Here is a 12,079-nt window from a genome sequence, read left to right on the forward strand (position 1 = left end):
GCCCCGCCCCCTATCCAATCAGAAACCTTCCCTGCCCCAAACCTTAATAAAGGCGATTAAACTGATCTCCGTGTAAACCCTCATTCGGAATGAATGTTTCTCATGTAAACTACCTGGAAAGACTTTAATTCAGAATGATTTCATTCAGATTTATTTCATTCTGAATGAGAAGCCATCATGTAACCACACCCATTAACAGCTCCTCCATCTTGTCGTCTTAATGCTTCCATGCTGCCGCTATTTGATCAGCTAAACCCGGATGGCAACAGCTAGAAGTTCAACGTGGTGAACTCAGCATGGCAAAGCAAAATCTGTGCACGTGGGTGGCAACCGCTTCATACCCCAACCGCCTTGTTTGAAACAGCTTCCCCTCTGCTGCCTTGCCCTCACTGAAATGACTGGAGGCAACGAGTTGCCACATGGCGGTGTGAAAGCAGATTAAACTAGTGTCTTTACTCCTCTGTGACAGTAAACTGAATATCTGAGAGTTTTGGACAAACCAAGACATTTGAGGATGTCGTCTTGGGCTTTGGGAAACACTGATGAAATTTTTCTTTTTGCTATTTTATAGACCAAACAATTAATCAGTTAATCAAGAAAATAATCAACATTAATCGACTTTAAAATATGTTATATAAACAGTTTGGATAGGGATCCCTGATAGTAGCTAAATAAGCTAATACTGGAACATTTACAGCAGCTGTGATTTGCTGATTTGGGGAACGAATGATGTAATATTGCAGTTTTTTGTGGGGAGTTGACGCATGCATTGCCTTTGTCATTGAATAAGCTGATGTTCCCTCTGTATCCAGGGGGTAATGTCAGTAAATTCAAGTCAAACACAGCGTATCCCGTGTGAATGCGCTGCATGAAACACAGATGGTTGTTGTAAAAAGGTATAAATTTGTACACACAAATCCACACGTGTGTCTGTGTCTTCAGGGTCTGGGTCGTCTGTGCGAGCGCTTCCCCGTGGTGGCGCACTCTGTCACCATGTCGCTGAGAGACTTCTTGGTGGTTCCCTCTCCTGTCCTGGTGAAGCTGTACAAGTACCACAGCCAGTACACTCCAGGTAGCAACAGAACACTCAGCTGACAGTGTTATCTCCAGCTCAGTGCTTTCTCACCAAATCTTAACTTTTTGTTGTTTTTTTTCAGCGGGTGGTGAGATAAAGATCCATGTGACCAACGAGCACTCCCAGTCAACCCTCAGTACCCACTCCAGCAAGAAGAGCCAGCCGTCCATGTACGAGCAGCTGCGGGACATCTCCATCGACAACATCTGCAGGTGAGTTCACACACAAACACACATGTACAGTACATACACACACACTGGTATGAACGCAGCCTTAACTCTCAGTGGCCCTCATTTAGGAAACGAACATATGGCAGAAAAACTGGGCGCACAGTTATTTCCATGCTAAGGTGGGCATTTATGAACGTGGATATTGACGGAGGCAACAACCGAATCTCACATCAGGTCTCAGCTCATGTACGCAAGTTTGAGTCAGCGTGGACTTGGTGGTGCAGCAGTAAATCTGGCTGAGTTGAAGAATTGTTACCTGATATCTAAGTATTTGCAGCCACATTTAAATCACTTTAAAAATGTATAGTCACCACATGAACGCACTCTCTATCACAGCTGACAGTTTCCTGGCTCTGAAGGACCGACTCCAGGCTGACCGGGGCTGAACACCGCTCGTGGCCGGCTCTATCTACAACTTTCCTTTTTTAAAACACTGACAAACCAAAGCACGTTTATATCATTTATCATTAAAACATCATTAAAAAGAGTGCGCAGCAGTGATTTTTTTTTTCATACTGCGTTTTTCCAGCTGGTTTGTAAGATTGATTGATAAATGAGGTTCAATCTCTCCTTCTGTCCTCAGGTGCCTGAAAGCTGGGCTGACCATGGATAATGTCATCGTAGAAGCTTTTCTCGCCAGTCTGTCAAACCGTCTCTACATCTACCAGGAAAACGATAAGTACGTCCTAAGCGTCATATTATACTGAGTTTGATGAGAATGTCAAGTTATTTGAGAGTTATCTGATCAGGATCCTCGTGGGCACGTCCCACTGGTAGGAGGCCCCGGGACAGACCCAGAACACACTGGAGGGATTTTATATCTCATCTGGCCTGGGAACGCCTCGGGAGCTGGAAAGCGTTGCTGGGAAGAGGAACATCTGGGGCGCTTTGCTCAGCCTGCTGCCCCCGCGACCCGGCCCTGGATAAGCGGATGAAAATGTATGGATGGATATTTGATTGTGTATTTACCTGTCTTCCACAGGGATGCTCACCTGATCCCAGACCACACCATCAGAGCTCTGGGTCACATCGCTGTGGCCTTGCGGGACACCCCCAGAGTGATGGAGCCCATTCTCCAGATCCTGCAGCAGAAGTTCTGTCAGCCTCCGTCCCAGCTCGACGTCCTCATCATAGACCAGCTTGGCTGCATGGTCATCACAGGCAATGTAAGGTTTTATATCGCTGTCGTTTATTTAAAAGCTGCATCAGATTCAGCTGATGTGAATACTTGTTTTTAACATATCTAACACTGTAAATTTGTCTTTCATCTCAGCAATACATCTACCAGGAAGTGTGGAATTTGTTCCAGCAGATCAGTGTGAAAGCCAGCTCCATGGTCTACTCCACCAAAGACTACAAGGACCACGGATACAGGTGACACAGTTACAGATCTTTGCAGCTGCTGAGCACATGAGAAAGAGGGAGAATGTGCTGCTCCCCGTGAGTGTGTCATGACAGTGTAGTAAATGGATGTCCCCTCTCCTGCGTGCAGACACTGTTCCTTGGCAGTGATAAATGCTCTGGGGAACATCGCAGCGAACCTCCAGGCGGAGCAGATGGTGGACGAGCTGCTGGTCAACCTGCTGGAGCTTTTCGTCCAGCTGGGTTTGGAGGGGAAGAGAGCCAGCGAGAGGGCCTCAGACAAAGGCCCAGCTCTGAAGGTACGACACACACACACATTTACAAACACAGTAGAGAGGAGGCTGCAGCGTTGGCGCAGGTGGGGAGTTGCTCTAAAAATGTATGCCAGCGAAAACATGATCTTGTCTCAAGCTTTGCTGCAGCATAGTGTCGTCATTGAAAGCATGCAGGTGTACACTCCAGCTAGGATGTCTTCTGTTACAGTATATAGGATATTATAGTACTTCTCAAAGTGCAAGGATGAAGGAGCTGTGTCAACCACGAACAGCAAGGTCCCCAGTTTGCCTCCAGGTGGAGACCATTGTTGCAGGTCTCCCTCTGTCATCTCTCTGCTGTCTGCTGTCTCCCTACTGCCTCATAGGAGTGTTTCATGCCCTTTTTTTCTGACCTTATTTTGATATTGACATCAAACATGTGGACAGGACATTTGGAGAGAGGAGTCCTCTCCGTCAGCTGGTCCTGAGGCTCACCTCTAACAGCACAAGGCCTCAGGACAACTGTCCCACAGTCCAGCCCAACTAAATTATAGCCAAAGAAAAAGAAAACTGCATCAACTATTGGACATCTACCACAAAAACCCAAAATGAACTTCAATGCTATTTGGCTCTAAACAGACAGTACACGATGGCAAACTATCTGACTGCTGTGACAGATCAGAAACTGAGAAACATACTGACTATGTACAGACTCAGTGATCACAGCCTGATTAAAGAGACTGGCAGACACAGACAGACCTGGGTGCTTAGAGAAGACAGGCTGTGTCAGCTCTGTCCTCAAAGACAGGTGGAGAGAGAGCTTTTGGAAGGCAGCAGCGCTCACAGCATGTCATGTCAATGACCAACCAATCACAGCCGACAGATATCTTTCCCTTCTTCTGTAAATATCTGATAAACACGGAAAAGTTGATCATGTTAGTGCAGGGAGAGCTTTGCATCTGTCCCACAGACGACAGGCCTACACACTTATAAACAGCTCCTGGAAGAAGATCAGCTCTGCACTCAGGACTTCAGATAAACAGGCTATATGATGCTTGTTATGGTTGCTTAGCAACCTCAGACACAACCTACTGCTGCGCTCTTGACAGCTCTCAGAGAAAAGGCACAAGAGTAGCACCCAGAGCCTGACCTCGTGTTTTCCAGGCGATTAAAGACGCGGCACGTGTGCGGCCCCTAAGATGCAACATCTACCTGGAGAAAATGGTGTCAGCACCACAGATGCAGCAAAGCGTGTCAGTGATGTCACACCCTGAGAGACAACCAACACAACATATAGTTCATCTCATCACAGATCTCACTCTGCCTTTTTATTTACTCCTTCACTTCATACGTTTTTTTTTAATTGAATCTTTATTTAATCAGGCAGTCTCATTGAGATCAAGATCTCTTTTCAAGAGAGACCTGAGAACAAAGCAACATCCATAACAATAAAAACACACAGACACAAGCAGGAACAACACAACAAGGAATTAATAAAAACAATTACATGAATCATGAAAAACTTCGGATAGAGAAGCTTTAAAAACTCCAAGAGGAACAAGAGATTCAAGTTTGAGGGTTGATTGTAACTCGTTCCATTTAAAAGGTGCATAGTACCTGAAACCAGATCTCCCAACATTTGTGCGCATGCAGGGGATATCTAAGGTTAGGTAGTTACTGGATTTGAAAGAGAGAAGAGATGTGAGGTGGTTTGGTAGCTTTAACAGTAGAGCTTTAAAAATAAATAACATGAGATGGATATTTCTTCTTGTCTGTAAGGAAGTCCATCCAACTGTTTGATACAGAGAACAATGATGAGTACGAAATGCGTCATTTGTGATAAACCGTAATGCACTGTGATACACAGGGTTTAACTGCTGAAGTGTTGATGGAGCAGCATGACAATACAGAATGTCACCATAGTCCAGAACAGACATGAAGGTTGACTGCGCAATAGTTTTACGGCTGGAAGAAGACAGACAGCCTTTAATTCTATACAGGAAGCCTAGTTTGATTTTTAATTTTTGAGTCAACTGTTGAATATGAGTCTTGAATGTTAGTCTACTGTCAAGTGTAATTCTGAGATATTAGTAGGACTCAACCTGAGTAATATGGCTGCCATTTAAAGTTTTGATGGCAGGATATCCCGAGTCACTGGTGGAGGTAGAGAATACCATGAACTTGGTCTTTTCTGCATTTAAAACTAGTCTGTGATTAATGAGTGATTGTTGAAAATCATCAAAGGCAGACTGTAGATGATTCAGAGCCTGGGCTGGAGTGGAGCCCGAAGCATATAAAATAGTATCATCAGCAAAAAAAAAATGGACGCTGAAGTATTGATTAGGAATAACCATATTATTTATGTATAACGTGAACAACAATGGACCAAGGATAGACCCATGTGGCATCCCGTTTCTGATGACTAGTTGGCTTGACTGGGTACCATCAGCGACCACAGTCTGAGTTCTCTCTGTAAGGTGAGAGTCTTAGATTGTAGTTGTGCTTTGGCAACACATAAGAAATGTCATGCCAGTGTATGACATGTAAGTTTTTTTGACACAGTGCTATTTTTAGTCTGAACAAGATCGTATAGAATTTAAGGGCTCAGCGTGCTTGAAATGAACTGAGACGTGGACAGATTTTCTTGATACATATCTACGATGGCACTGCTGTCGCTTTTACTGCCTTGATTTCAGAATTAACAATATAGTACCCTACTTGAGTGTTGCCATGTTTATTGTTTACGTGATGCAAATCTGGAAGTTCTCTACGATCTGACTTCCTGGTTGTGCTCTCTACTGGATGGCAAGTATTTGAACAATTCCATTCACAACTCAGTTGGATGTCTTTGTAAACAAATGGTTAATAAGCAGGTGAATCTTTGACCATAGCCTCCGCTTTGGCTGCATCCCACTGCCTCCCTGATATCTCTCAGAGAATCATGCGTCCAGCTGTGTTTGTCTTTTATTCTAGTCGCAGTGAATTGTAAAAATGGGAACAATAGCTCATACTCTAGGACGGTCTCTCCCTGAAGGCACAGTTTGTGCTGCACGTGATGGAAGTAGCAGAAAAGGGAGCTTGAGAAAGAGGCTCAAACTCCACCTGTCCAATCACTGTATGATTGTTGGACTGTTAGATTTGGAGGGTTACAGAGATCTTCTCTCCTCCTTTGTGTCTCTAGGCATCGAGCAGTGCTGGAAACCTCGGTGTCCTGATTCCAGTTATCGCAGTGGTAAGTGTTGTTTATACTTTCAACATGGTTGGTGTGGGTCAGTAGAAACCTAACACGCATATAAGTTGGGATATACAAAGGTCAATATGCTTCTTAAGCACCTGAAACTCCATGATGATACCCTACAAGTAAATAATTTGAAATGCTCTTTGGGGTTATATCGACTGTATACCTCGATAACCACAGAGATCCTTTCTCTCTCTTCCTCTGCTGCTGTTAGCTGACTAAACGGTTGCCACCAATTAAGGAAGCAAAGCCACGTCTGCAGAAGCTCTTCAGGGACTTCTGGCTCTACTCTGTCGTCATGGGATTTGCTGTGGAAGGCTCAGGTACACTTTGTTCACAATACACAACATTGAATGAGGTCATGTGTTTGCATTCAATTTGAAAATGGTCTAATGTATCAGCCTTCAGCATCGTGATCTGTTTCTGTTGACATCCTCAGGTCTGTGGCCAGAGGAGTGGTATGAGGGAGTTTGTGAGATAGCGACCAAATCGCCGCTGCTCACATTTCCCAGTGGGGAGCCTTTACGCTCAGAGCTGCAGTACAACTCTGCACTGAAGAATGACACTGTCACTCCGGTATGAGAGCACTCACAAACATGCACACACATGCTCAAACACGCTCACATGAAATTGGCCCTTGTTAACGGTTTGTTGTTGCGTTTCAGGCGGAGCTGAATGATCTGCGTAGCACCATCATCAACCTGCTGGATCCTCCTCCTGAGGTGGCTGCTCTCATCAACAAGCTGGACTTTGCCATGTCCACGTATTTGCTGTCTGTGTACAGATTGGAGTACATGAGGTATCCTGACGTGTCAACATCGTACATATTAACCTGTGTGCTTAACTATGCTTCGTGATTATAATTCTATACATCATTATACCTACTTGCTGGTGATAGAATTAAGTTTTCTGGTTGTCAGTCCCGTCATTGTGAACGCGATATCTTAAGAATATCCTCAAGGAATTTCTTAAAATTTGGCACAAACAGTCATTTGGACTCAACAATCAAATCATTGTTTTTTAGTGGTCATTAGGGGTGGGAATCTTTGGGCACCTCACGATTCGATAACGATTACGATTCAGGGGCTACGATTCGATTATAAAACGATTATTGATGCATCTTTAATTTATGTATATTGATGCACTTTTTCACAACACACATTTCTTTTTGTCTCACTGAATAAGCATTCAACACTTGCAATTTTTAAAAACAGTGCATTTGTAATAAGAAACAGTTGAATTCATTTCCATTATATTTTATTAAACATATAAATGGAAATGCTTGCAAACTGGAAAGTTACAACTTCGTTGTACGGAACCAAAGGTAACAACAGGTATCTTAAATCACAAGATAAAATGCGCAGTTAGAGTAACAAATGATTCGGTGGCGACAGACGTCCACGCATCACATGTAACTGCGATCCTACCTGCCTTCAACAGTGAGGCCATGACTTCTGTTTTGGTTTGGTTGTAGAGTGTCGGTGAAATAGCGTCGGGATGGGATGGTGTATCTGGGCTCCAGTGTATGCAGCAGTGCTCGAAATCCCTGATTTTCCACGACAGAATAAGGACGCAAATCCTTGGCAATAAATGCCGCGATGGCCTTCGTAATTCGCTTCGCCTTTTCCGATGAGGGTGGCAGCTTTCTAATTGCTTCCTCGATTGTTCTCTGGTCGGTAGCGCCACTAGTTGCCGCAGCAACAACAGCCTGCCGTCTCCCTGACTCCTCCGTCAGGTGGAATCGAGTTACATGGCTTCTCATGTTTGTTGTGTTGCCAAAGTATTTTATTTTAGCACGACACAGCTTACATATAATGTGGCTCTTGTCCAGTTCGCTTCCGCCGTCAACGTTGTAGAAGCCGAAGTATTTCCACACGTCTGCTTTTAAATTAGAAGAAGCTGTTCGGATCTCACGGCGAGGTGGGTGGCCGTCAGCCATGTTTGTTTTCCTCTGTGCATGTGTCGGCGTGTCCGCTCCAGGTGCGCATCCCAAAGTGTCCCGGAGATGACGCATACCGCGCTTCTTAGTTCCGCATCATGTCCCGGAGATGACGCATACCGCGCTTCTTAGTTCCGCATCATTAAGAACCTTCTGTATTACTCTAATTAATCGAAATTTGGACGTTTGTGAATCGATTCAGATTCGTCCACGTCCGAATCTCGATGCATCTAAGAATCGGACATTTCCCCCACCCCTAGTGGTCATAGGTCAAAGGTAAAAGTCACTGTGACCTAGCATCTGTCTCATTCTTGTTAATATGATATCTCAAGAACACCTTGAGGGAATTTCTTCAAATTTGGCACAAATGTCCACTTAGACTCAACGATTAACTGATTGAGTTAAGGGTCAAAGGTCAAGGTTTATGTGACCTTGCATCCATCTCATTCTCGTGAACGCCTTGTCTCAAGAACAGCTGGAGAGAATTTGGTGCAAACGGTCACTTGGACTCAATGATGAACTGATAAGATTTTGGTGGTCAAAGGTCACTGTGACCCTGTCTGTCTCGTTCCTGTGAATGCAATTTCTCCAGACCATCTTCAGGGAATTTCTTCAGATTTGGCACAAACATTCACTTGGACTCAACAATGAACTGATTGGATTTCAGTGGTAAAAGTTTAAGGTCGAGGAAGTTCAAGGAACACCTTCAAGGATTTTTTCTCAAATTTGGCACAAACGGCCACTTGGACTCATCAATGAACTCATTAGATGGTCAAAGATCAAAGTCACTGTGACCTTGCGTCCATCTCATTCTCATGAACATGGTATCTCAAAAAGGTCTTGAGAGAGTTTCTTAAAATTTGGCTCAAACGTCCACTTGGATTCAATGATGAACTGATTAGATGGTAAAAGATCATGGTCACTGAGACCTTGCGTCCGTCTCATTTTCATGAACACAGTATCTCAAAAAGGTTTTGAGGGAGTTTCTTAAAATTTCGCACAAATATCCACTTTGAATCAAGGAGTAGTTGATTAGAATTTGGTGGTTGAAGGTCAGAGGTCGCTGTGACCTTGCAACTGTCTCATTCTTGTGAACACGATATCTCAAGAAGGCCTCGAAGGATTTTTTTTCAAATTTAGCACAAATATCCAATGGACTCAAAAATGAACTGATTAGAATTTGGTGGTCAACGGTAAAGGTCACTGTGACCTTGCATCTGTCTCTTTCTCATGAACGCGACATCTCAAGAACACCTCAAGGGAATTTCTTTAAATTTGACACAAACGTCCACTTGGACTGAAGAATAAACTGATTAGAATTAGAATTAGAAGGTCAAAGGTGAAGGTAAGTATGACAAAATACTTTTAGCTGTAACTCAAGAATTCATGTGGTAATTATGACATGATCATAATTAATGATCCATGTTTTCACAGACATGAATGTAAACTGTCAGAGAAACTTAACTGGTGTGCAGAGACGCACAACCAAGGGGTGGTAATTCTAATTTTTATTCAATCTTTATCTGTCAGGATGCTGCGTGCTCTGGACTCGGACCGTTTTCAGGTCATGTTTCGATACTTTGAAGACAGAGCGATACAGAAGGATAAATCTGGTAAGCAGAAGAACAAAATGATAACAAGCTTGTGCAATTATTTGTTTATTAAATGCATTAATATTTCATATATTCTTTGCAGGAATGATGCAGTGTGTGATCGCTGTTAGCGACAAGGTTTTTGAAGTCTTCCTGCACATGATGGCTGAAAAAGTAAGGCAGATGTTTTCACTGAAGAAGAACACATATCCTGTTGAGAGTGTGTTTTAATTCTGACCCTCTGGGGGATATCTACTGAGGACCTTAGGCTCAGATTTAAGGCACCAAACAGTCAAAGTGTATCTGTCGTCGTTCACTTAATGATTGCACCAAGGGTTTGTGCCAGTATCATAAAAGAAAAATTGAAAATTGTGGCTCATGCAATAAATATATCGAGGTGTTCCTGTGTAGAGGTACAAAATATACAAGGGGAGGAATGAAAATTAATACAAGTAGCTTCTGTACCTGATTTATGACTGCATCAGAGGAAACTGTGTCTAAGATTTAAAGCACCACTTCTCTTTCACCACTGAGAGAGAAGTAGTGCTTAAGTCTTAAAGGGATAGTCTTTATTTAGAATATTTCTATCACTGCTTTACCCTGCAGCAGACAGCTTTACTGAAGCCGTTATCTGTGCTCTCTTTAAAGCCACCAGACTCCTTTGACAAAAACAGTAATTTTGCCTTAAACATGCTTTTTAAAGTTCCTTTACAGCAGCTCTCCACTTTGCCCAGCCTGTACTCTTGCAGTTAAAAAAGCCTCGCCTCCTCAGTTATATTCAACAACAGAGAACACTTAATTTACACTTCATCATTTTCCAGGACTTTTTGTTGATGAGATGGACCGCTAAATTGAAAAACTGTAATTTTGTGCCTCTGACAGTTATTTGCAGTAATGAAACAATTAATCTCTTAATTGAGTATTTGATTGAAAGAAATCAACAATTGTAGTGGTAATTTTGGTCATTCAAAGGGAAACTTGGCAGTTTTTCAACCAGCTCTGTGTCATTGCAGTGAGGGCAGTGACACGTTTTGTGTCATTGATGAAGTGTTATGATGCAAATTGGGTCAACTGGTGGACTTTTGCCAGCAGATGGGCGGGAATGGCACAGGGAAAGCTAAACACTGTTAATCTACACATACTGCAATGACACAGAGCTGGTTGAAAATCAGCAAAGTTTCCCTTTGATGTTTTTTGTTTGTTTGTTTTTTAGCAAAAATATACTAAACAGTAGAAAACACTTTCTTTTACACTTCATCACTTTCCAGGAGTTTTTGTTGATGAGATGAACTGCAAAATTGAAAAACTCCAATTCAGTGCCTCTGACAGTTATGAGGTTGAATCGGTGAATCTAATAATTGATTGGTTGATTGAAAGAAAAGAAATTGACAACTTTTTTGGTAATTTCAGTCATTTAAAGGGAAACGTTAAAGGTTTTCAACCAGCTCTGTGTCATTGCAGTGAGGACAGTGACATGTTTTGCATAACTGATGATACCTTATGATGCAAAATGTGTCACCTGGGGGACTTTGGCCAGCAGATTGGCGAGAACAGCACAGGAAAAGCCACACAGCATTAATCTGCTCACAGTCCGATCACAAAGAGCTGGTTGAAAATCAGTAAAGTTTCCCTTTACCAATTTTTTTCCAGCAAATTTATACCAAACATTTTCAGTTTGTAGCTTCTCAGATGTGAAGATTTGCTGCTTTTCTCTATTTATTATCATGAAAACCAAACTTTACCAAACACCGGACTGTTGGCCCAAAACAAAACATGACATTTGATGATGTTACCTTGAGCTTTAGAACATAAAAGATGGGCATTTTGCACTTCTTTCTGACATTTCAAAGACCAAACTATTGATTTTTGAGTTAATAATCTGCGGTCAGTTGTGAATAGGGCAAATACGTTCATTGTCGATTAATCTGTTGATTATTTTCTTGATTAATGAATTATTTGTTTGATGTACAAAGTGTTACAAAATGCTTAAAAAGGTCGATCGGTGTTTCCCAAATCCCAAGATAATGTCCTCAGATGTCGTGTTTGTTAAGTGTCATAGAGGGAAAAAGAAAAAAATATAAAAATATTCACGTTTAAGAAGCTGAAATCAGAGAATTTTGACTTTTTAATCAATTACTCACACCGGGTAATTGATTAGTTGGGGATTCATTTAATAGTTGGCAACTCATTGATTAACTGTTAGAGCTGTAGTTGTGCACCTAATCCTAACAAAATGTTATATTTCCAGCCAAAAACCAAAGCCCATGAGGAGGAGCTGGAACGTCACGCTCAGTTCCTCTTGGTCAACTTCAACCACATCCACAAGAGGATCCGCAGAGTGGCGGACAAATATTTGTCTGGCCTGGCTGAAACGTGAGAGTGCAAAGAT

At 42.5% G+C, this 12,079-nt stretch overlaps 1 protein-coding gene across 2 annotated transcripts in view; it reads left to right on the forward strand.

Moving 5' to 3' along the window:
- The window catches only part of pi4kaa (phosphatidylinositol 4-kinase, catalytic, alpha a), a 37,844-nt gene that overhangs the window by 9,783 nt on the left and 15,982 nt on the right, over positions 1-12,079 (forward strand). For both annotated transcript variants that reach the window (XM_050053811.1, XM_050053812.1), the window contains exons 13-25: positions 943-1,072; positions 1,158-1,287; positions 1,889-1,984; positions 2,288-2,471; positions 2,579-2,679; positions 2,798-2,966; positions 6,103-6,153; positions 6,374-6,482; positions 6,599-6,735; positions 6,825-6,958; positions 9,629-9,711; positions 9,794-9,864; positions 11,939-12,063. In XM_050053811.1, coding sequence (XP_049909768.1) covers positions 943-1,072; positions 1,158-1,287; positions 1,889-1,984; positions 2,288-2,471; positions 2,579-2,679; positions 2,798-2,966; positions 6,103-6,153; positions 6,374-6,482; positions 6,599-6,735; positions 6,825-6,958; positions 9,629-9,711; positions 9,794-9,864; positions 11,939-12,063 — 1,520 coding nt within the window. The remainder of the gene's footprint in view (positions 1-942; positions 1,073-1,157; positions 1,288-1,888; positions 1,985-2,287; positions 2,472-2,578; positions 2,680-2,797; positions 2,967-6,102; positions 6,154-6,373; positions 6,483-6,598; positions 6,736-6,824; positions 6,959-9,628; positions 9,712-9,793; positions 9,865-11,938; positions 12,064-12,079) is intronic.

This window comes from Epinephelus moara, chromosome 9 (genome assembly GCF_006386435.1).
Source record: "Epinephelus moara isolate mb chromosome 9, YSFRI_EMoa_1.0, whole genome shotgun sequence".
Classification (NCBI taxonomy): Eukaryota; Metazoa; Chordata; class Actinopteri; order Perciformes; family Serranidae; genus Epinephelus; species Epinephelus moara.